The 24,495-nt window shown below is 37.0% G+C and overlaps 2 protein-coding genes and 1 long non-coding RNA gene across 3 annotated transcripts in view; 2 read left to right on the top strand and 1 right to left on the bottom strand.

The window, feature by feature from the left end:
* Positions 1 to 11,039, top strand: part of LOC147181960 (coiled-coil domain-containing protein 39-like) — a 12,217-nt gene extending 1,178 nt beyond the window's left edge. The window contains exons 2-20 of the mRNA XM_086079452.1: positions 60 to 179; positions 275 to 421; positions 507 to 665; positions 736 to 828; positions 2,326 to 2,454; positions 2,674 to 2,865; positions 3,099 to 3,202; positions 3,296 to 3,428; positions 4,538 to 4,732; positions 4,813 to 4,977; positions 5,045 to 5,182; positions 6,107 to 6,315; positions 6,548 to 6,680; positions 7,454 to 7,613; positions 7,686 to 7,792; positions 8,559 to 8,699; positions 8,776 to 8,955; positions 9,091 to 9,179; positions 10,186 to 11,039. Coding sequence (XP_085935578.1) covers positions 60 to 179; positions 275 to 421; positions 507 to 665; positions 736 to 828; positions 2,326 to 2,454; positions 2,674 to 2,865; positions 3,099 to 3,202; positions 3,296 to 3,428; positions 4,538 to 4,732; positions 4,813 to 4,977; positions 5,045 to 5,182; positions 6,107 to 6,315; positions 6,548 to 6,680; positions 7,454 to 7,613; positions 7,686 to 7,792; positions 8,559 to 8,699; positions 8,776 to 8,955; positions 9,091 to 9,179; positions 10,186 to 10,342 — 2,751 coding nt within the window. The 3' untranslated portion in view covers positions 10,343 to 11,039. The remainder of the gene's footprint in view (positions 1 to 59; positions 180 to 274; positions 422 to 506; positions 666 to 735; positions 829 to 2,325; positions 2,455 to 2,673; positions 2,866 to 3,098; positions 3,203 to 3,295; positions 3,429 to 4,537; positions 4,733 to 4,812; positions 4,978 to 5,044; positions 5,183 to 6,106; positions 6,316 to 6,547; positions 6,681 to 7,453; positions 7,614 to 7,685; positions 7,793 to 8,558; positions 8,700 to 8,775; positions 8,956 to 9,090; positions 9,180 to 10,185) is intronic.
* A 1,072-nt stretch (positions 11,040 to 12,111) lies between these two features.
* On the bottom strand, positions 12,112 to 15,084 carry LOC147181959 (uncharacterized). Its single transcript, XR_015097315.1, has 4 exons — positions 14,917 to 15,084; positions 14,710 to 14,790; positions 14,558 to 14,634; positions 12,112 to 14,477 (listed from the first exon to the last, which is right to left on the bottom strand). It is a non-coding gene; the product is annotated as an uncharacterized LOC147181959 (long non-coding RNA).
* A 1,364-nt stretch (positions 15,085 to 16,448) lies between these two features.
* On the top strand, positions 16,449 to 22,450 carry LOC147181958 (uncharacterized). The gene is made up of 5 exons (XM_086097556.1): positions 16,449 to 16,601; positions 19,263 to 19,371; positions 21,339 to 21,449; positions 21,723 to 21,801; positions 22,097 to 22,450. Exons 1-5 carry the CDS (start codon positions 16,504 to 16,506, stop codon positions 22,186 to 22,188), a joined length of 489 nt encoding a protein of 162 aa, XP_085953682.1. The 5' UTR covers positions 16,449 to 16,503; the 3' UTR covers positions 22,189 to 22,450.
* The last annotated feature ends 2,045 nt before the right edge of the window (positions 22,451 to 24,495 follow it).

Genomic DNA, 24,495 nt, shown 5'->3' with positions numbered 1-24,495 from the left:
TTCTTCCTTCTGTTGATCTAATTCTCTCCCATAATTTATGTAATGGGGTATTTTCACAGATTACCAAAAAGAGGAAGGAACTTTCGCAACTGAAAAGCAAGCGGGAGTATCATAAAGATCAAACACAACTGGCAACGGAATTCATGAAGCATGTTAACGCAGAGCTGGAAAACATGGAGGTACAGTAGTCCCGCCCACCCCCACCAAATGCTGGGAACATTTTTGTATTAAAAAATTCTCATGAGTATATATGCTGTGTGGTTATTGTGCAAAGGCCCTGTGCCAGGCCAAAGACAGAGAAGCAGATTTGGAGACACACATGACTGCCATCGCACAGAGAGAAATTGGCCATCTGGCGCAGGAGAACGCTCAGATGGAAAATGAGCTTCGATCTTTGGCTGAGAGGAAAAACAGGCTTGAGGTCTATAAACTTCCCTTTCCTTTAAATATCCAATCACATGTTTTGTAGTGTGACCACTGTATTAACCTTTTGCCAATATGATCAGAATGACATGTTCAAGGCACAACAGAAGCTGGAGCAGTTTCGCATCCAAATGAAGTGGGACCAGCAGGCCATGGATTCTTTTTTGGAGGAGTCGGCACGAAAAGACGACGACGTGATGGCCATCATCAAGTATTCGCAGCAGGATGAGCAAACGATCAAGGTCATGAGACCAGCTTGTGCTTGAAGGGCCTTAAGAAAGCTCTATAAAATTGTGATTTTCTGTCCCACAGTCGCTCACTTTGGCCATTGAGAGGACGAGGCTGGAGGCCAATAAAAAGCGCAAAGCGCTTGACATGGAAACGACTGAAACTTTATCTGCTCAGGTACAAGGCAACAAAATGTATGATTGTGTCTTGCATGCTTCTTGGCTTTGGGACTGAATGAATACCATATATAGGACAAAAACGATAATTACCTCACACACGACCTAACCATTACACTCACAAAAAAAAAAACTCACACACACCAAAACATGTGAGAGTTTGGTGAGTGTGAGAGTTATTTTCAAGAGGTTTTTGTGAGTGCACTCAAAAACTATCATTGTCACAGAAAAACTCTCATACACCAATAGTCTCACCTTAGCCAAATAACTCACACACTCACAAAAAAAATCTCTCTCATTCACCAAAAATCGCTCACACGCAAAAAAGATCACACACCCCAAAAATGCTCACATGCAAAAAAAAAAAACTCTCACACTAAAAAAGCCACTTTCACACACCAAAAACCTCACTCCAAAATAAAAAACAAAACTGGGCCAAAATCCTGAAACAGTTTGGCTTTAGCCACAGGTGCTTCTACTTAACAGGTACCTGCCAGTTGAGTAGCCGCACCTGTGGCCAAAGCCAATCTGTGGCAGGGTTTTGACTTTCTGGACCTGCTCTCTAAGGCCCCGTCCACAAGAAAGCCAGTTTCAATGTATCCTCACAAGTTTCTTACCGTTCAGGCCGTTCGTCCACATGATGGCATTGTTTCGGAGCTTGAACCGATCACTTTTGAAATCGGGCTCCAGAGTGGATAGCCGTGTCTTAGTCGTTTTGCGCAGCCTCCTTAGCTTGCTTATGCTTTTGCAGCAAAATATTTAAGCTTATTTATTCCCATGTTCAACAAGCGGTGTTGTACTTGAATCACCCGCCATTATTACTTCTCCTGTGTTCGTCTTTTCATGTTGTTTCGATACATGCAAAGCCATGTTTGATCTGTAGATTGCAATCAAGTAAAAAAAAAAAAGTGTTTGTCTTCTTCGCTGATTCTTCTTCTACGCTTTCCGTTAACTCCCTGTGGCTGCGCTTCAGCACCACTCCAGACTTGGAATATACATTACAGCCGTTAAACGTCCTCAACGTCTTCTTTCGGACACGCGCAAGTCTTGAAATGCCTCTGTTTAAACGAGATTTGTTTGAGGAACAAAGCCGGCTTTGCTTCCGTCTGGACAGGGCCTAAAAACAGTTGGGTCAAAAGTAAGCCAATTATGTATCAAAAATGGACCGATCCACTTTATGGGTCAATTTGAGCCAACTTTCTGAGTTGTGTTATACAAAATGACCCCATTTTTTGACCCAAGTAAAGGATTTGACCAATATTTATGAGTTGTTTTACACTAAAAGACCCATTTCTTGACTCAAAGTTGGCTCAAATTGACCAAAGTAGAGGATCGGTCCATTTTTGAACCATAGTTGTGCTATTTTGACCCAACTGTTTTTAGAGTGTGGATTCCCCAACCCTGGGCACCTTCTATATATATCTTATATACCTTAAAGAACAGTTGTACTATAAGAGAATGCACTTAGAATCGAACATTTCCTGTCATGTCCTGTCAGATTGCTTTAGACAAGTCAACAGCACATTTGCAGCAGGCTCACCGGGAAAGTGAGCAGATCATCCATCAGTGGGAAAACACCATCCAACAGATGAAGCAAAGAGATGCTGATATGCAACAGTGGGCTCTGGTAAACAACCAAATAACATCACCAACACAATGTCAACACAGTCAGGGGTTTTCCTATATAAAATTTGGAGGTGGCCAACTCCGCCTTATATCAGGTAGAAAAGATGCCCCAAGTTCTCATTCTCAACTGGATGGTACCACCGCTGCTTTAATTTGATCAGGAAAACCACTGACAATACACACACCCGTATAACACATACAAGTCCATCCATGATTCCAGAAACTTTCGGAGACCAATCAGATCATCAGGGAACGGAATGGCTTCTTGACAGAAATGAAGCACTTGCACGACTCGCAGCTGAGTGACAACAAGGAAAAGGAGAGGAAGTTGACCGCAACCCATCGTCAGGCCGCCAAACTGCGGCAAGAACTGAAGGAGCAGGAGAAGAATTACATGGAGATGCAGGATGAGGTAAACATCTCTGAGCAGAATTCAATTGCATACTGTGAACCTTTGCAACAAACCTGCCAAATAGTTGGCAATTGCCTTTAGATGCCACAAGATGGTGATAAAGCACTTTTTCCATAACTTCAAGATGCAACGCAAACAAAATGCTACCCAAGCAATATTTTTATGTATTAGACATGGCCTTATACCTAGGCTAAATTAATTGTGTATTTGACTTGTTTGACTCATATTTGCAGCTAAAAAGTTCTAAAACCTCATTGGAAAAAACAGCTTCCACGGTGGAGTCGATGAGGTCCCACATCTCCAGGATCAAAGATCAAATCCAGAAAAACAATTTCAAGTCAGTCACATTTAGTCCATTATTTTTCATAGCTGTAAATGGTAGACATTGCAATGCATGGGAAACGGTCTGTTTCTTAATGTCTGATTGTAGACTGAAGCAAACCTTGGACCAAAATTCTGCACTTGAGGAGAAGCTGAAAACTGTGACACACAACGCCATGAGTGAGAAGGAGAAAGCTGCCCAAATGGAGAACTTTCTCACAGATGAGGAGCAGGCCATTAAGGTGAGGATTCATTCACCTTCTACTTACCATTAGTATTATTATTATATTATGTCCGAGTATTTCCGAAAAGGTAAAAATGTGAGATTCTGTCAGAAAAGTCTTGCATTGGAAATTTTTTATTTTTTTATTTCAATTTTTTTTTATTTCAATTTTTTTTCCAAAAAGAGCTCAGTATTGTTCATTCGGTAATGTCATCATCATTGCTCTTTTATTTTTTTTATTTTTCTATTTTTGTATGTGGCTGAGTATGTGTACGTGTATGTGCGGAAAATTATTGCTGCCGTCGAGGGAACCCACTTTATTACAAAAAGAGGTCAAACTTGTTTGTTTTTATTTACGGTCATTTCCTTGTTCCTCAGTCAGGTAGCTTCTTTGAGTGACAAAATTCCTTCCTGCCAAAATTCCAAATATATATATATATATATATATATATATATATATATATATATATATAATATATATATAAAATAATAAAATATATTTATAAAATATAATATATATATAAAGCTAGCTCCCCGTGAGCTCATTTGCCTGCTGGTTGAACAGAAGCACCCGTGGCTAAAGCCAAACTGGCAGGATTTTTACTCATTTGTGGACCTGGGTTTGCTACCTCTGCTCTGAACAAGTTGGACTAATTATCAGGATTTCTCTCCACTGGCACATGGGGTTTATTGGGGGGAAAGTAAGCAATAAAATTTGTAGTTTACTACTTCATCATTGTTTACAAAGATTCTGTAAAACCTCTCCATTTGCACGACAACGCTAAGACCCAAATCTTTTCATATATTGGCCATTCACAGTGACCGTTCATTTGTGTTTGAACTGAGTTGCTATGAGGCAACAACAGACTCACTTATTGTTAAAACTGCAACACAATCCAGACAATAGCCTAATATAACCATTCTGACTTTCTTGACTGTGGATGGTAGTGGACACTGAATGGAAGGAATATGTAATACAGGGATTAACAGTATTATATACAGTATGCAACAAAATGTGTTTATTACTGGTATTATTGCTGTCCCTAATGTAGTTTTGGACATCATTACATTGAATCAGATAGTGGACAACGGCTGCGTGTTTAATTAAAAAAAAAAAATTTGTACAAGGGTTCGGATGTCCAACTGCGTGACTGCAGGGAGGAGCTCTTCCGTTGTAAACAGCATGTTGACAACCTCAAGAGAATGGAGAAGGACTCTTTGGCCCAAGAGTTGTGGAGCAAATCCACTGTTACCAGTCTGGAACGAGAGATCAGGAAACAGGAGAAGCATTTGATAAGACAACAGATGATCATGGGTGAAAAGGTATGCTCACCAAATTAATAATCAAAATGAGATTTGACTGCTCGGTCCACACGTCTTTCTTTCACACACTTGCGTTATAGGACTTCCAGATCATCTTTTTGGAGAAAAAGCTTGCTCGACTGCAAGGCGTTCACGACTTAGATGAAAAGCAAGTGTTAGAAACGAAGATCAGTCAAATGACCAAAGCCCTTGACGAGATGATGAAGACATCCAATAAAATCATCAATGGAATCAAAGAGACTGAAGTAAACCTGCGGGCAGCAAAATTCACCAATCTTGACCAATATTTATTACAAATGTTGTCTTTGACAGGGTGACATTCGCTACTTGAAGAAAGAGAATGACAAGTCAGCAGCTGGGAAGGAAGACCTGCACAACAAATTTGAAGACTTGAAGCTAATCAATAATAACACTGAAAAAGAGCTGAAAAGACTCAGCCTCGACAAACTGGTATTATACTGTGCGCAACATTCTACTTTATGTTTTTACTAGGTGTGTCAGGTGATTAACATTTTTAATCGTAGTTGATCGCATGACTTCAATAGTTAACTCAGGATTTATCACAAATTTGATATCTGTTCTAAATGTACAATAAAATATATATTTTTTAAGTTTCCATACCCTGGTTAACATAAAAGTGGATTTTTTTTAAAAATAGAAACATGGCCGCATCTTTTAGTCATTGATACAGTAATTTCATAATAATTCATCAAATTGAGTTAAAATTAAAAACATGTACTGTACTGTAAAAATCGCGTGTGATATTGATTTGTGTTGAGATGAGTTTTCTGCCACTAGATGGCATAATTGCATTTGTAAGACGTCGGTGACAGCTCAGTGCATTTTTCTTTTCATACTAAGAGCCATCTAATCTTTAACCTGAAATAACTTGTGAATTTCTGCACATTTTTCAAAATGGTAAAGGTCTCCAGAAATGTATGCACTGCTAAATTTTGACGTGGACGTGTCTGCTGCGTTGCGACTGGAATTCCCCCAGTACAGGCTTTACAAGGCTTTCATTAATCACGCGTTAATAAAATTTGTGACCTTAAAGTAACTTTAAATTAACTCAAAATTAACGCACTAATTTTGACACCCCTATTTTTTACATTTGAAGGAATTCTTTTGTGAAAGTATTTTCCAAAAAATAAAAGTCATGTTTACTATCTGCGTACATTCTCAGCCAATGGTTGAATGACACCTTCAGGCAAAAGCAGGTTCACCTCACGAGGTTAGGGAAGGTCAAATTAAGTTCACTTGTAAAAGCTACAGTGCATATCCCTGACGTTTTGTGAGAGTGTATTTTTAATGACTAATTATACACATGGCAAAGTAAGTTTGAAAGTCTTCCCACAATGTGTCGCTCCTCATCAGGAACAAATCGTGGAGCAGAACATCTTCAAGCTGGAGGTGAAGCGTAAGAGGGATCTTCTGTTCAATAAAGCCAACGGTGTGGTGTCCTTGGAGAAAAGACAACTAAACGTGAGGAAAGCCATCCAAGAGAGGCAAGAGGAGATCCGAGTCTACAGTCAAATGCTGAGTCAGGAGCTGAAGACCACTGAGCAGGAGAGACAGAGAATCAGGTGATACACGCGGACCGTGTCGTACTTGTTTGCATCAGCGGTTAAGTCCCGAGTCCCAACCTTCAAGTTTCAAGCAAGACCCAAGTTACTGTGGCAAAAAACAATCCCATGGTCTCAAACCAGTGACACAAATCCCTAATCTCTGTTATGTACATTATGAACAATCCTCAATGTCAACCTTTGATCGGCTATTTCCAGTGAGTCCGTTCATTTAAAAATGATTCCTTCACAGTGCTGATCTGAATGGAAAGTTTTCCAAGATCGACGTCATGAAGAAACATTTTGAAGTTGTGACCTTTACAATGGCAACCCCTGGAGAGGATGAGGAAGATGCGGTGAAGTGTCAAGCTCACTACATCGCCAAGGTGAGAGGACCTCAAACACCATCAAAAACATTCAACGTGATTTAGTGCAGTGATTCCACTCGATGGCAAAAGGTACCAGTTATTTATGTATCAGCCTGTTCCCATTCATACAACACAATAATAGCTTTTGGGGAAATACTGATGTAGCATGTGTAACAAACATACAATATACCAGGCTTGGGGAGTAACGGAATACATGTACCGCCGTTACGTAATCAGATTGCAATTTTTCTTTAACGGTCTTCCATTATAGTTACAGGAAAAAACATGTAATCAGATTACAGCTACATTTATTAAAAATGGGGATTACTTCGAGGGATTACAATTTCTACGATGAGAGAGAGTGCAAAAGAGGGAGAGAGGGAGATGTCACACATCGTCATCCTCATTGATGACTATATCTATCCATCTATCCATCTATCCATCCATCTATCCATCCATCTGTGGTGTGGTTGCTTTCAGTGACACAACAGCATATGGCAATCAATCAATCAATCGCCTACATGCATTTTAATTACACTAGCATTTTTTGCTATTGGTAGGCTCCCCGGGTCCCTTTCACCTGCAAATAGCAGGGGCACATTGTATAGAATATATATTGTGGTGATATTTTTTTTTTTTGTCTTCATGAGCATACTCAATATTGGAGTATTCCAGTTACATTACTTTAATATTATGGTACTTGGATTACGTTACTAACTACATTTTTTAGCAGGTAACTTGTAACTGTAATGGATTACATTTTAAAAGTAACCCTCCCAACCCCCCACAAGGCGGCGCTACAGAGAGCAGAACTCATGGAGCAGGTCGAGCATCTCACTGCCCAAATCCACAAGGCTGAGCAAGAAAATAAAGCTCTGGAGAATACAACGCTGTTGTTCAACATCAGCAATTCTGGATTCCACACGTCAGTCAACAAAGCGAAAGAATCCAGTCAGTCAACATGCATGTCAGTAACTATGAATGACTTTGCTTATTTAGTTCCGCTACTTCTTCTTTCGTCAGGCCCAGAATACCAGGAAAAAATCAAGATGGAAGAGCAGTTGCATTTGGCTGAAGACGTGCTTAAGTACAAGAGAAGACAAGTCAGAGGGCTTCAGCAAGACCAACAGGTTTTTCCTATTTACTCTCGTCCGAAATCAAACTGAATGCGCTGTATTGTTTTCCTCATGTTAAGAAATCTCACTGAATTTCATTTCAAGTCACTTTATGAATGAAGTTTACCTTAAAATTACTGCTAACTTGTAAGGGGGACAGAATAATAACAAATGCTGGCCCTGGAGGGAGCAGTGGGAGAAGGGAAGCGGCAGAAAAATAGGCCAAAATGCCACAAGGTGAAGCAGGCCAGGAGACTAATTGAAGACTACGTGTGGCTTAACCAAATAAGTGTAGAAATTCGAGACATTTCTACAGAGCTGCTATAATTTCCAGAGGTAAGAATAATAACTGACCGCTGTCGGGGGAGCCCTAGAGCAGTGTAGTTGTGTTGCAGGGTGGACGATACCATAAAACCTTGAACATGTATCATCTTTCAGATTTTTGGAAATACTAATATGTTTGATTTGTCTGTTTATTATTATATATATATTTTTTTTATAAATGTACGAATTTAATGCTTTTGTGACCGGATGTATCAAATATGACACAAATCAAAAGTCAAGTTGATTTTCACCCAACAAAAAAAAAAGTTTGTTCAAAAAGACCAAGAAGTACTCTATTTACAAATAATCAGAATTTTCTCTCATTTATTGCATGTTTCAGGCTTTATAGGGTTAAATATTTGGTAACTCATTACAACTTTTCTCTTTTTCTGTTAATCTGAGTCATCCACGGAACTGACTTACAGTATATGCTTTTCACATTGATGGTTTTGTTCAGGAACTGAACAACGCCTTGGAGAGTCTCCTACAGGCGAAACAGGTGGAGAACCAAAAGATCGAACACACGCAGTCCCTCATCAGCAAACTGAATCGGGAGGTTGCGTCCCAGCAGGAGAAAATTAACAGAGCCACAAAACAGGTTTGATTAGTGCAATATGTATTATCATTTCTGGAGCTTTCTTTAACATGTTTTTACTGCTCCTACAATGAGCCAGTGCTCTAAACTGACGCAAAAGATCCGCTCGTCAAGAAACACCAAGTCAGAGACTTTTGAGGAGAAGGACATCAGACTGAGGCAGTTGAAGGACTTGAACAGGAGTATCAACAAGATGCTCAATGATGCCACAATGGACAGACCTGACCTCAGATCAGTATTGGAAATGTACTTTCTACAGGTAAGCAACTGGAAGTCTACAGTAAGTGAGATTTACTGAATGTGATGGACTCATTGAAAGAAGTCAAAATAGTTGAATAAAATGTTTTTTTCCAAATGTTAAAAACGTTTATATTTCATTTTCCTTCTCTCTCAGGTCAACTTGTCTTTTCCGTCTCCTCCGTCTACTCCCAGCAGCCACCGAAGCTCCAAGACCAACTCGGCTCGCATCTCCACCTCTTCCAGGTCTAACACACACACAGGCCCTATTTTTGAAGACAGGTGCTCATGCGCTCGGCGTAAAAACTGGCAAATCTTTTATTTTTGTAACAGGGCAAGTCTTGTTTACCGTGTTTGTGAATTTGGTAGAACGCGCTGCGCCTCGCTAGACGTTCTGGCAGACCGAGGATACTTGCTATTATGGCTAACAATTTTGTGACTGAAAGTAGACTAGATTTTAGACCAGTTTGGAGCAGGTCTAACTTGTGTTTTCGAACTCTCTAACAACTCTGCAACCTGTAATATCACGCAAGCAAACCAAAAACTCCACCAGCTGCCACTGAAAACAACCCAAGTAAATCTAAAAATCTGTTTCTGAATGAGCAATTTATTTATTAACTCATTCACTGCCATTGACGTCAAAAATTCAATATTAATATTATTTCTATTAGTTTCACATTTATTTCTACTTTTGTTAACAAGTGTATGAAAACCTAGAATTTTTTTATTGTACATTTAGAACAGAATTTGCGATTAATCGTGAGTTAACTATTGAAGTCATGCGATTAATTACAATTAAAAAAAAAAATTGTCTGACGCCCCTCATTTTTAATAATCTTTTCTTTTTTTTGATTAGGGTCATCAGGCGATTACAATTTTTAATTGTAATTAATCACATGACTTCACTAGTTAACTCACGACTAATCACAAATTTTATATCTGTTCTAAACGTACAATACATTTTTTTTCTAGGTTTTCATACTCTTGTCAACAAAAGTGGAAAAAAATGTGAAACTAAGAAATAGTTCAAATGATTTTTTTACGTCTATAGCCGTCAATGGCAGTGAATGAGTTAAGAAGAAAAAGGAATGAGAGAAAATGCTTTTTTCACATTGGGCCAGATAGATTTGGATTTTGTCCCTCTTCCCTATTCCTTGTTGGACTGACAGTTTCAGGATGGAATCAAATTTATAAACATTCGGTCAATAAAAAGTGTCAATGTGTAGTAAAAGTATTGTCCTCCAATCTGCAGGTCTTCAGCTTCCTCAGCCAGCAGACACGGGACCTCGTCACCTCAGTCTTCATTACTAAAGACTGTGTCCCTGAGTCTGGATCTAACTGTTCCTTCTCCTCCTCGTTCAGCCAGCAGGGGATCCAGCTCAGCCAGCAGCAACTTGAAGAATCCATAGTTTAAAAGAAGTTCTAACAATTAAAAGAGAGTTCCAGCTTGTAGGGGTTGGATCACAGGTTATGTAATGAGGTTGCCATTCTCGCTCCTGAATAAACCTTAGATCAAAAATTGATAAAACAATGTTTAAAAGCCAGGTTTTTGTGGTCTAAAAAAATGAGACTACAACTCAAGCACAACTCAATTTGAAAAAAAAAAAAAACTTTTTGTGAGGGGAAGTATGAAATCAAGATTGAAATTTTTGGTCATAATTTCATTAGCTATGTTAGGTGCAAACATAAGACCGCACATCAATGGTAGGGCAGGTTGTAAGCATGTGCTGACTCCCATTTTTCTTGAGTTTGAATGTGATTGGTGATTGCCACATCCCAGTTACCGTAATAAGAGGATGTGCACACTTATGCAACCGCATTATTTCAGTTGCTTCCTACCCTTCGGTATAAAAATCCATAGGTCATTTTGGTCTCGCTTTTTTTTAATGCCACAAAGCCAGATATTTTAAGGGGTGTGTAGACTTTTTATATCCACTTTAAAGCGTTTTTGGAGTCCTGTACTCAAACTGCAGAAACAACATGGTTCATCAATCATCACCATAATGCCCCATGTAGCCTATAAATTAAAGGAAGCTAAATGGGCTCTTTGCACAAATCCACTACTTCCTGAACTCAATACCACTCCTTCATTTCCTGTCTTTCATGATTGGACAACCTGATTAATCCAGGTGTGTCTGGCCATTGTCGTCGTGGTTACTGAGGTCAGGCACACCTGGATTAATCAGTTTGTCCAATCATGAAAGACAGGAAATGAAGCAGTGGTACTGAGTTCAGGAAGTAGTCAATTTGTGCAAAGAGCCCATTGGTCTTGCATTTATTGACCACTAGGGGGATATATTACCACACCATTTCTTTGGGTTATTTTTCTCTGTAAAAACAAATGACGTCATACACAAGAACAGATCTTGTACTATAAGAAAACTTGAGCTAAGTACACAAAAGTCCCATTTCACCTAAATGTTGTTGACAAATCTGTTTAAATTTGACCTATTGTGTGGAAATCTGGGGAAACGCATATAAAACAAATACGGATACTGTTTTCAAACTGCAAAAAAGAGCCATAAATCGATAAAAATATACAGAACCAACTATTTATTAAATCAAATACAATGAAATTCTACGACTTTGTTGAATTTAAAATAGCACAAATAATGTATAAAGTACACAACAATCTATCTGCTTGAAATTAGAGAGAGTGTCTAAAAAATAAAATAAAATTTAAACAAGAACAAATATTAATATTAAAAGGTGTTAATTTGTGGAATGATTTTGGAACTGACCTGAAAAGATTGCTGAATTTAGAAAATTGTTTAAAAGCAAAGTTTAAAATAAATTACATCAGTCATGAGCTGTTAAAAATTTACATATGCTGTAATTTCTTTGGATGTATCGTTATGAGTCTAATGAAAATTGTATATGTGAGTATGCGGATGTGATTTATAGATGTATTGTGGTATGTGTCTGTCGATTTCGTGTGCATATGTCGCTGGCAAATGTGCGTATGTTAAAGTGCACATTTTTTTTTTTGTCCAAACAAAACATCTTTATTGTACCAGGCATTTAAAATGAACAAGAAAAATGTCCACGGCGGCACATACAGTACAAGAGTTGTTGTTTTGATCATGTTTTTTCCCTTGAATTGAGAGCAAAAATTTGACATGCGAGCAGTGGCAACTCAAGCAGCAGTTTGGGAAATAAATGACAATTCTTCATGAAAGAGAATTCATTGTTTATTGCAACTCCCAGCTGAAATTCACCCACAAACTATACAGAAAACGAAAAACAAATACAGAATTAACCACCACAAAGATTTGCTTTAATTCCCTTAGCTTCACCCTAACAAATAATGCGACCTGCCATGGTGTCGTCTCTGCGTTACGAACCCTTGGAGCAACTGATAATTGATCAACAAATCGTCTTAGAAAATGTGATCACCTTCAACTTCTGAATTCATTATCACCAGTTTCCATACATGAAAAGTGGCAGGAATGTGCATCGAAAGCGTGGACGTGAACTATTCCAGCGGCCGCAGCTCACGTAACGTGAAGTGAAAGAATTCAAACCTGCTTAAACGGCATTTGTCACGCAGCTTACGTTTCTCACACAAGTAACCCACTGGGAACAAATCAATTGCGGGCGGCGCATTTACATGCTGAGTTCAAGCTGGTGAACCCACAAAGGGCCTCCAAAGAGTCACCATAGCGTTTACATTTTCAGATTAAGTTATTAATTTAACTATTTAAAAAAAAAAAAAGGTTTCATTTATCTCAAATAATTGTAAATAAAACAAAATAAAGTGTTTTTGTTTCATTTAAGAAATAATTGACTAATTATAATGAAATAGATGATTTTTTTTTCATTTATTTAGCTACACTTACAGTTTAATTGCTTTATTTAAAAAAAAATTGAATTATGTAATTACGAATTTAATTTAAAAAAATAGTTGGTTGATTAATTTTCTTTAAAAAAAACTGTCTGAACAAAAAAAAAGTCATGCCACTCAAATCTTAAAGTACCACTATCTAATTTTGTTTATTCCCCAAAAATAACTAAAGATGTTGAATTATTATTAATTAAAAAAATAATAATTTTATGGTGGTGTGGGGGCGCACACATTTTCGACATGTGTGTTTATTTGTTGGTGAGACATCCTAATATGCTGGACTTTCTTTCATTTCCATGTATAGATAGAGACTTCTTTTTTTTTTATTACATCTAAATACCACATCTAGTTTGACTTTTTATTTTATTTTTTTATCGTTGTTATTATTGTGACATTAAGAAAGCTGTACAACACATACAAAATTCTCAATTAAATTTAGCAGGAAATGGAACAAAAAATTATCCATGTTGAAATTAAATTAAAATGGAGCCATACATCCATGTTAGAATCCCTGAATAGAATGTGTAAACTGTGCATAATGTTACAGTGACTTATATTAAACGTACTTTTTAGGAATAATGCCTCTGACTTATTTTTGATGATACTTGGGCCTACTAGGCTACTGTATTTATATTTATTATTATTATTATTATGTCACAATGTGGTATTTGGAGAAACGTTGCCTTAAACCTCAAGGCAAAGTTATGCTGACTTAAAGGCCTAAAGTCTGCTAGCATAATGCTAATGCATGATTGGAAATGCTTTTGGCTGCCTAACAGTGTTTAAATGCTTTGTTTGAATACAAACAGCACAGTTTCACATGGAGACAGAATCTAACAATACTCCCAAGAATAGCTTACTATGCCGCGAACAGTAGTTGTGAAACTCTTCTTTGTTTGTGCCTGCACGATTGTATTATAGTGCCCCCCAGTGGCCAAGTCACGCCCACCAGAAGGAGCTGCAATAAATGAATCATGAAACACAAATTGTTTGCATTGTATTTGATTATGTTAATATTGCATTTATGTTTTTATAGTAAGTTTGATACATTTTAACAAAGGGATACTTGACTCGAGCCATTTTCAACAGTAAGCAGATCATATTTTGTCTATAATGTGGTAACTTCATTATTTTTCATGAACAATTAATACTTTTAAAAACACATTTTTCCACTTTCTGTCGACTGAAGATGACATCACCTGTGCTGAGGAAACAAGTAACGACCAATCATGGCTCAATTTGCTGACAAAACCAAGAAAACAGGTGAGCCGTGATTGGCCGTTACCTAGTTCCTCATCTTAAGTCTAGTGGGATAAATGTGTTTTTAAAGGTATTAATTGTACATGAAAAATAATGGAGTTATCAAATTAATTCTGGACAAAATATGAACTTTTTAGAGCTGAAAATGGTTCAATGAGTCAAGTATCCCTTTAAGTTTTACAGAGGCTAAAAAAATATATTTTAAAAAATTCCCAAAATGTTTTTTTTTCTTTGGGTAGGCTGAATGAAGTAATGGCATTACCAATCATTTCAGCGTGAGAGTTCCAACCATGGTCACGGAGCAAATTGTACTCATATCTCAATGCATCTTTTGTCAGACAGAATTTCTACATGCATGAGAACACATTTTAAACCTCTATGGTCGACTTTAATTTTATAAGGGCTGGCCCAATTGATTCCACCTGCAAGTCTCTGATGAGCTGAAACACACAAATATTTGAAGAGTATGTTATCAGTATGTTAAGGTCTCATGCCAGTGCACAATTGAGTTTCGACTTACCTGGTTCAAAAGGGATTGTGCTTCTGTGCCATTTAAGTCAATTTGGGACAGAACTCTCACCTCTAAAATGGCCACAACTGCACGCAAACACAATTTTAGAAGAATTCCAACAGATACTTGTATGGAAATTGTAAGCGGAAGAAAGCACTTACCTGGCAATATAAAAGCCGCCGAATTTGTGGTATTCACAGGTTCTGCTGATGTAGCGGTCGAAAAGGTGGTCGAATGGTTCTCTATGCAATCAACAATTATTTGGCTTTTGAATAGAACTGTTTTTGCGTGGTCGTTTTTGTTTCTATCTTCTCGCCATCACTGAACATGATATCAATAAAGGTTTGAATCAAGTTGAATTTACTCACTTGTCGTTTGTGCAGCACATGAGGTCAAAGACACAACAAGGAGGATCAGCAAAAGCATTCTGAAGAAGTCGTGTAGTCAGTCGTGGGAAAATGTTCCTTCTGCTCTCACCATGAAGCTCCTCTGGCCACTTTCGCCGTGTACCAGGAAGTGACGCCTCATTGTCACTCACAAGGCGTGCGCACAGTACCGTATTGTTTTTCTTTGTCCTGTCAAGTAAGAATTCAACAAAAGGTGAGACGAAAAATTTACTGTATCCCGATTGATGTTTCTGCTTTGAAAGTAAACTTATCATAGAGAAACAAGTTAACCCTGTAAAGTGATTTAAGAGATTTGTTTCTAAAACCATGTTTGAAGATAATTGCTGAAAACATTTTTAAAGACTGACAACTAGTTGGAGAATATTGTTCAACTGTTTTTCATCATATCAGTTTTCCTCATTTATTTTTTTGGGGCACTGGTCAAAAAGGTGCAGTGTGATACATTTTAGGGGATGGTGTGACTCGCCCACCGTCACCTAATTTGGTCCGCATTAGAGCGCCTCATTGTAGGCGGTGAGTGTGCACACGTCACCCAGATAAAACCAGAAAAGCAAGGAGGAGGGGATTATTTTTTTTTTTAAGTCTAACTTGACAACCAGCATTTGGACAGGGACATGCACTGGCGTGGCCGTAGAGTGCCTCGTTGCACTGTGGAAAACGTAATACTAGCCACCTTTAGGGCTTTGAGTGGGTATATTTTCAAACAGGCATGACAAAAATTTTAGACAAAGTAGCATCTTTTTTCTGGTGCTGGTATTTGATTAACTGTTGACATTGTCCACTGTATACTTCTTTTGATTGACGTCATCACTCATTTGCATCGTAAGACGAATCAGGCAAGCAAACAAAGAATCCCAAGGAATCAAAGTCTAAAAAAGAACCGCTTGAAAAAAAAATCTGTCCCTAAACTTGTGTCTTGCGCCAGACTAAGAAACACTCTCTTCTGGCATTAAAAAAATTCTCCATCTATTATGAAAAAAAAAAAACACAAACATGAAAGGTTCATTATTTTTCAGTTATGGGAACATGTTTTGTTAAGTATAACAGATTTTTGGGGGAACATTTCAGTCAGTATATATTTCCATTTTACTTCAATGAAATATTTGACTTAGTACTTCTACTTTTAGCAAAATATATTTTTTTACATGAGAACGTGTACTTGTTTTAAGTGTGTGAGTTGCCAATTGTGTATGATTAACTCAGGAACTGTCAAGAGAGGAGGAGAACTCCTGCTATCAAGTACAACAGATGTAACAAAGAGAAATTGAATCATTTTCAATAACTCAACTCAACTCAACTAAACAAGGAGCCTTGTAGATTCAAATATTTGTTTTCATTACAACTTGCCACTCATATCATGAGGTTACATCAGTTTCATATTCCCATGTCCCACACATGTGTTAATTCATTTGGGATGGTTTTCCACTGCAACATTCCCCATGAAGTACGAGTTGTGCTTTTAAGCCTTCACACCAGTTTGAGTGGACAGAAGGAACCCATGCAGTGGAGCACACCACACATTCTGGTTATTGTTGACCCACTTGAATTATGGACTTGAGATTCCTGTTTACTGCTTCGGCTGCTATTCTCGCAGCAGCGCTCGCCATCTCGCTGGCGAACGGCACCGCACAGTGCAAAATCAAGTGGTAAGATGTTTTTTCTTTCTTTCGGAATTCTAATGCATGATCTAACTTGAAGGTCAACATGTCATGCTATGTGCCTCCATTCTGTAACAAATTATTCTCAGTCTTCCTGGTACAGTGATTTTCGCTGTGCGACCACGTTCATAACTCAAAACGCTCCTAACTCAAGTGACCATTCCCCATCAAAATGAATATAAATGTTATTAATCTGCACTCACAAAAAACACCAATTAAAAAAAAAGTTTTTTTAATAAGAAAAATAGAACTTTATAGTACTGCACTTTATTAGAACATACAATGATAAAATAATTCAACGCAAAAAATTAAGCCGTTAGTAGCGAATCATGACCAGAGATTGCTGATGAGCTGATCATTTGAATCAGGTGTGTTGGAGGAGGGACACATCTAAAACATGCAGAGTTGTTTGAAATGTATTAATATTATGGGTGTAACAAAAACCGTTTTGAACCGGAACATTGGTTTTTGATTTAAAAGACGTGAGTGCATTGAACCGAAATGAATAAATTGTTCCACTTTGAAATATATCAAGATACTGTACGTATCTAATCATCTTTTATTGGAGGGATATATGAGTACACTTTTACAGGACTGACAAGTTCTTTCAAATGTATGTAAACTGACGACAAAAAAAAAAAGTAATTGCATCATACCTTTCAAAATGAGCCGCATCATATCAAATTGACTCGTAATGCCACTGATTCGAACCGAATCAAATCGTTTCACTTTCACTATATACATTTATATGACCAGCTCTGGCTATGTGTCAAAAAATCTAAATTGAGATATTCATATATTTAGATTCTACACTTAATTACAAAGTTACAGCAATTTTAATGTTGCCATGTTGAAATCCCTAGTTTTGAGAAAAATGTCCTTAGCAACCAGTACATTAGGTAAAAGATATTAACCTGGAATTTTCTGAAACTATTAAAATATCAGTGGAAAGTCAATTCCAATAGCGGGTGAGGCAATCATTCGAGATTTGAACCCTTTAAAAGTTTGACCTCTCAACAGATGAAATCAGCCTCAACTTTCACATTCAATTTACAATTCATCTTCTGATGGATCAGCCCAAGTTTGTTTATCTTATTGTTGCTCCTTGTGGTATTTTCTTGTTTAAATGAAGTCATATTAGCGCAGTTGGAAATTTGATTTAATAATTTTGTGCCAATTAACACATCCATGACAGACCACACCAAATGGCAACTCATCTTTTGTCTCAAATGCATTTGGTTACATAAAGAAAATGAGTAGACTTGCTTTGGGAGGACCATCGCGATCATTTTTCATCTTCCAGTTTTATATTTCATAGCTCATACTTGATTTTAATTTCATCCCTTAAAACAGCAACAAATGAAAATTTGTGGTGATTTTCTGCGACTCAGGCAAGATTGGTGTTAATATGTCAAAATGTGTGCGTTCATTTTTAGTTAATTTAACGTTCCTTTAACACCACCAACATTTTTTTAACATGCGATTAATGACCGCCCCTTACTTGGAAAGCCTGTACTGCGGGAATTCCAGTTGCAACGCAGTCATAAATGTAATAATAATGCATATATTTGTGGAGACTGGGGTCATTTTGTATTTTAAAACAATTTCAAAAATGTGCAGAAATCCACACGTTACTTCATGTTAAAGATTAGATGGCTCTTAATAGTGAAAAGAAAAATGCACTGAGCTGTCACCAACATCTTACAAATGCAATTATGCCATCTAGTGGCAGAAAAATTACCTCAACACATCAATTACACTCATTTTTTTACAATACAGTACATCTTTTTTATTTCAACTCGATTTGATGAATTATTATGAAATTACTGTATCAATTAATAAAAGATGTCGCCATATTTCTATTAGTTTAACATTTTTTCCCACTTTTATGTGAACAAGAGTATGATTTTTATTTTATTTTACTGTACCGGTACATTTTATTGTACATTTAGAACCAATGTCAAATTTAAAGTTAACTATTGCAGTCATGCTATTAATTATGATTAAAAAATGTCATCTTCTGATGCCCCTACTAAAAACACATTGGTTAAAGATGCACTTGTTCTAATAATTGCTTATTTTCATACAATTCTATTACAATTTAAACTTAATGCTGCTGGGAAATGAAAATAGAGGCCAACATACAAAATAAAAATGTATAAAAAAATATATATAAATAATTTAAAAAAAGAGAGCAATGATGATGACGTGTCAAATCGGTAAAATTACCGAATGAACTGAGCTCTCCGGGGAAAAAAAGAGAGATGAAAAGAAAATAGAGGCCTCAAGGAGGCTATTTGTTGAGAAATATCAAAATCGACATTTTTGTCCAAATAATCAGAGAGAGAGAGAGAGAGAGAGAGAGAGAAGTACTTTAATGCGATATCAACTTCTGACCACAACTGTAAAAAATGCATTTTGTCACAATCTGTAAGGCGTGAACTTCTGCGCTGCCATGGAGAAAATGAGTTACACACATGTTAAACGAGGCTTTCCTAGCAGTCTAATACAGGACTCCCAAGTTTCATATTCTCAAGATTGTTAGATAACATAGCCAACTGAAGTTGAATTTTTCAATTCTGGAATCGATAACATTTTGTGAATATTACAGTCACAAAAAAAAGTGTGTCGCTGCTCTCTGCTTTGCAGGCTGTTTGGCATCCCGTGTGAAGATGTCTATGGAACATTGGTCGACCAGATCAAGGCCTGGCAGATCCAACAAAGCTGCCTAGACGCAGGAGAGACGTGCTCATATGAAGTCAGACCATTTATTATTATTATTATTATTATTATTATTATTATTATTATTATTATTATTATTATTATTGTCACTACTACTACTACTACACTCATCAGACATCCCACTAGGTACGCTTGCACAATCCCTTGAGAAATTGCGATGCTCAAACAGTTTGATTCTTTACATTCTATTTAATTATGATTTCACTGTATGTTTTAGTCTAGAGTCCTATCTTTCTTTCTTTCTTTCTAAAAAAAAAAAAAGAGACAATTTTGTTGGTGTTTTATGCGGTGCTGAAACAGACAAATGGCATTTCCATTCATTTCCATAGGGAAAGATGATTTGAGATACAAGTTACACGTGGTCAAAGAACAAATTAACATTTGCTCCCAAAAACGTATAAATATGTTCTATTTTAAAAGATGTATTTATACGTTTTTAATGTTTTTTTTAATGCTTTGATGCAGCCTCTAAATTGCAGAGAATGGTTGAAAAAAAATGGTAGTTATTACACAAATGGCCAGCAGGTGACAGCAGAGCAGACGAGATCAACCAGGGCCATGTTGAAAAAAGCTAATTTACGCACAGTTCTAAATAGATTTGTGAATAATGATGACACTTAGCTATATTCTAATGCTAATTGCTGCAAAACGGAAACAGATAGAATTGTTTTAGTATTAAATACACCTACAATAGAGGTTCTCAAACTTTTTGCGTCCAGGGAAGATTTTTTTTTTGTCAAGGACGCTCATAATCTTAATGCCACTTAAAAAATATCTACAGAGTGTGCCCCTAAATGCTATAACAATTAAAAAGTTGATAAATTCATTTTTTATAGAAAAAGTATAAGTCCTAAACTTCACTCATTTGCTCCCAAAAACGTATAAATACATTCTATTTAAAACATTTGAATTCTCCCAAAGACGTATTTATACGTTGTTTATGTTTCTTTATGCTAGAGCATACAGAAGGCTTTGATGCAGCCTCTCAACTGCACAGAACGGTTGAATAAATGGTAGTTATTGCAAAAACGGCCAACAGGGGGCAGCAGAGCAAAATAGATCAACCAGGGCCAAATTGAAACAAAGCTGTTTTCCGAAAAATTTGAAACAGATTTGTGAATAATGATTAAACTTAGCTATATTCTAATGCTAAATGCTGCAAAACGGAAACAGAAATATACTTTTTTTCTGATGAAAGAATCTTTCTTTTGGTAGCTTCCATGTTTTTATAGCAATAGAACACAATATTCTGTAGGCCTTGTCAAATCAGTCAAAATCCATTAAAACAGCTGGGAGCAAAGGGGGTTGCTTCAGTGAAAATGGCTGGGAGGGAATGAGTTGAGTCAAGGCACCACTGTATATAACATTATATGCTGCTTGAATATCATTAGATTGTGACGTGTACCTAATATTGTGGCTGGTCAGGAGTTTTGTTCTCTGTAAATCAGTGTTCATTTTGACAAGAAATTTACATTTTATTGTAGTTATAGTCTTTTGACTAAAACAAATTCATGTTTTTGTCATAATTTAGTCATCTGGTTGTATTTTAGTTTGAATCCAATTTTAGTCGCCGAAAATAAAGAGCCATTTTAGTTGACAGGAATGAAATTCCTTTGTTTGTTATGAGGTTGCCGCCAATCGCTCCACTACTTTATAGGGCTGGAGAATGAAAAGCTCATATTACTTCTGAATATGAAAAAGATCTTTGTAAGTCTGCCAGAGCAAGAAACCAGACATTCAAGTTATCTGTATCTTTATCCCTTTACTAATCTCTAAACCACAAACTCCTTTTCCTGCACTTCTTGTCACCCGGGGATTTCTGAAAATCTTTAGATAACTCTTTGGAATCTTAATTATGTGGCTAGCCCGTATTTAACCTTTCAGGTTTGAAGCAGTTCAACTAGCCTAATAAGTAATAATGTTGAATCGAAATCAATTGTAATACACCACACTTGGCTGACATGAATTCCAAACTGGTTGCAGCTCGTATCGACCGCCCCATACCTGATAACAGCCACGCACACGTCTCCAAAGACCAAGAAAGTCAACGACCTGCAGTTCCTTCTGGAGCAGTCCACCGTTTGCAAAGTGACCGTACGTTATTTGCGCTTGTCATCTCCTTAAAAGCCATTTATAAAAATGTTTTAAATGTCATTGTAAGTGTAAAAGGGGCTTTTTGAAAGAAGCTGTAGCAGAGCTCATGGCTCAGTGGTAGAGGGTTGTGGGTTCGATCCCATGCCTGTGGACATTCACATCAAAATCAGTAACGCACGTGTCATTCGCAATTTTGTAGAAAATCTAAGAAACACTTCCCATGAACATGAATATTTATTTGATGGCTGATCAATGTGTTTGTGTTGCATACAGGGCGAAGGAATGTCTGAGACCTCCAAAGATCCAGCGGATAACAGCACCAACTTCTGCAGCCTCCAGAACCTGATGGATGGTCAGTACATCAAGTGCGCAGGAATCCACATTATTGCTTGTAAATTGAGTGCAGACGACATCCGCTACATTTCCTTAAACTTTCCTTAAACTTTCCTTAAACTATGAAGCCTTTGCCAACCTAAATTCTAACAATTGTTCCATGATAGTGAACAAATGTATCCTTAACATTATATTCTCTTCATTTTGTAGAAATTCTTTTGGCTGAACCGCTTCCAGTACATCTATGTGGATGTTAGCTTTTTTTGTCCAATCAGATTTCAGCCTCTGCTTTGCCGTGTCAATTTTCCTTTCAGGAAGTGACCTGATTGAAGCTGAGGGATACAAACGCTTCACCAACAAGTGGCTCTGCGCTGGCTTTGAGAGCACCAACTGCACCTTGTCATGAACAAAACATAAAAACATGAGAATTGCATTTCAATTATTGTATTTCAATTTAATTTGCAATAACGTTTTACGCATGCAAGGTTACAAATAGTATTGCCTGATTGACATTTGAATGAAAATCACTTCCATCTGATGGCCGTTCTGCAATGATAAAATGCCATGAAAATTTACTGCTACAAATATTTTCAGTTATGCTGTTGTTGGAAAACTGCCAAAGGTTTTCTTGCGTATTGAAATAAAACTCAAAGTTGAGATCTAGTGAAGAGGCTTACTTGCAAGTATTTTATTTAGAAATTTCCAAAGTCATTCTGGACCCTTGCTGAATCAGACGGAGTCCTCGAATGTGCCCTTCTCTCTCTCCGCTCACCCTCACTTATACAAAAGCAGTGTTTACAAAAAATACTCTCCCTCTCCTTCATCCTTGTCCGTGTGGGAAGAGTGAAATACAAAACAGATAATAAATCTTCAGCTCGTATCTTAGTCCACTACAGATGTGGGTAAATAATTGGTCCCGGCACCTCCTGGACCAGATCATTTATGGACAGACCTCTGCGTGACCTTCCAAACATTCCTGATACATAGATAACTCAGAAACAACTTAGACATCTCTTTCCCAGAAAAGAGAACAATGGACTATAGATTGAATAACATATGAATTAACTGTTGTCTTATTATTACACAGCTCTAACTAAAATCAAAACGGTTAAAATATAAATCAAACAGTAAAACAATGTTAATAATGTTAACACTGTCAAATGTGCTGCATGTTGCTGTGCAATAATTTGCTACTCACAACAACAAAAGTAGAACGCGACCATCTATGTCTAGGGTTCTTTGCGAATGTTTTGGACAACATCCCCAATACATTTGTGTTACTCCTTGTTTACAATTCTCCTGCCGTGTGTGTTGTAAGAGTTTTTTTATTTTTTATCTTTCACATCAAAAGTCCTAAAGTGGCTTTGCGATTTAAACATGTATATTAGACAGTTTTAGCTGTGATATTTTTGGGACTGGAACACCATCACTACCGTACGACGGTGTATTAGGGCCACGTATAAATATAGATTTTTTTTTTATGAGGGGGCGGGGGCAAAATTACGAGAAAAATAACTCAGAAACTTACGAGAAATACACGTAGCGTAGCTATAGTCTAATCATGTGAGAATTCGTTGGTGGTTAATGGGACACTGTTTATAAAATGAAAAGGCAGGATGGAGACGGATTCATTCTTAAATTAAAACTTTACTCGTCATTCCCCGCAGCTTGAGCGACAACACTTCCTGGTCCCTTATTAGCTGACTAACACTAACCAATCAGATGCTAGCATACTTTAGGTAAATGCTAATGACAGAGAGTCGCAGATTCGGCACATCAATTTAGATACTTGTAGAAAAAACAACAACCCAAAATGTATGAACGAATAATTCTGGAAACATAAATATACAAGTAAATATACATTTAAACAAATTAACTTAAATGTTTGATCGTCCGGGTGTGGACAAAGTGAGGCTACTTTGTCTGGCCAGTGGCAGTACACAACGCTTCAAAGAGTGAATGCTTAACATCATATCAACATAATCTGCTATTTGGAACCCCGACTGAAAAGTATTGGCACAAACAGTCGAGTAGTACGTTATGTGTAGTTCTCATAACTTTCTGAGTTTTTTTCTCTCGCATATCTGCCACTTCAAATATGGTGCTGGCCAGCTAAAAAGACACGCCTTGAAATGGACAGTTTAATTTAGTGCCATCTAGTGGTGAACTAGTAGAATGCAAGAACCTACATTTGAAGCGCATGCACTTTGAAGCACGCGCACTACAATGCCCACAGAGACCAAACTTTGCAAGATTAACACCTTCACAAAGTTCTTCTCCTTCAGGTATCCATAGCAGAAAGATGGCAGCGAAACATGGAAGCCTTTTGTAAGACGTGACCAACTAAATATATTTAGCAAATACTAGACTTACGATTATATTTTAAAAAAGTACTTTGATGTGATAGATTTTTTGGGCAAATTATTGAAATTAATAGTGTTTTTTCAAATGAATGAACATTGAAAAAGAAAAAAATTCTACACTCATTAAAGAAAAAAAAAGCTCGCTCATGATAGAAAATGATTGAATAGAAGAAAGAAATGGGGGTAAGATTAGAATCAATCATTTTAATGAATGTGATTAATTAAAGCAGCTCACTTACAACATCTGGTTGAACTGAACTTATTTCTGAAATCTTGTTCATAGAAAAATCCTATTACACATCATTATACAAAGTTTCTACAAATGCCATAAGCGGTCATACAATCCACAA

The sequence above is a fragment of the Leptonotus elevatus genome, chromosome 1 (genome assembly GCF_054856555.1).
Source record: "Leptonotus elevatus isolate MCC_2025b chromosome 1, RoL_Lele_1.0, whole genome shotgun sequence".
NCBI lineage: Eukaryota > Metazoa > Chordata > Actinopteri > Syngnathiformes > Syngnathidae > Leptonotus > Leptonotus elevatus.
Note: the sequence above shows the minus strand (reverse complement) of the source record. Positions and strands in the feature narration are given on the sequence as shown.

Bases quoted from the DNA above. Each gene is read 5' to 3' on its own strand.
- LOC147181958 (XM_086097556.1), top strand. From the start codon at position 16,504: ATGGACTTGAGATTCCTGTTTACTGCTTCGGCTGCTATTCTCGCAGCA. The intron at 16,602-19,262 runs GTAAGATGTTTT...TCTGCTTTGCAG, and splicing joins GCACAGTGCAAAATCAAGTG to GCTGTTTGGCATCCCGTGTG. The intron at 19,372-21,338 runs GTCAGACCATTT...AACTGGTTGCAG, and splicing joins GAGAGACGTGCTCATATGAA to CTCGTATCGACCGCCCCATA.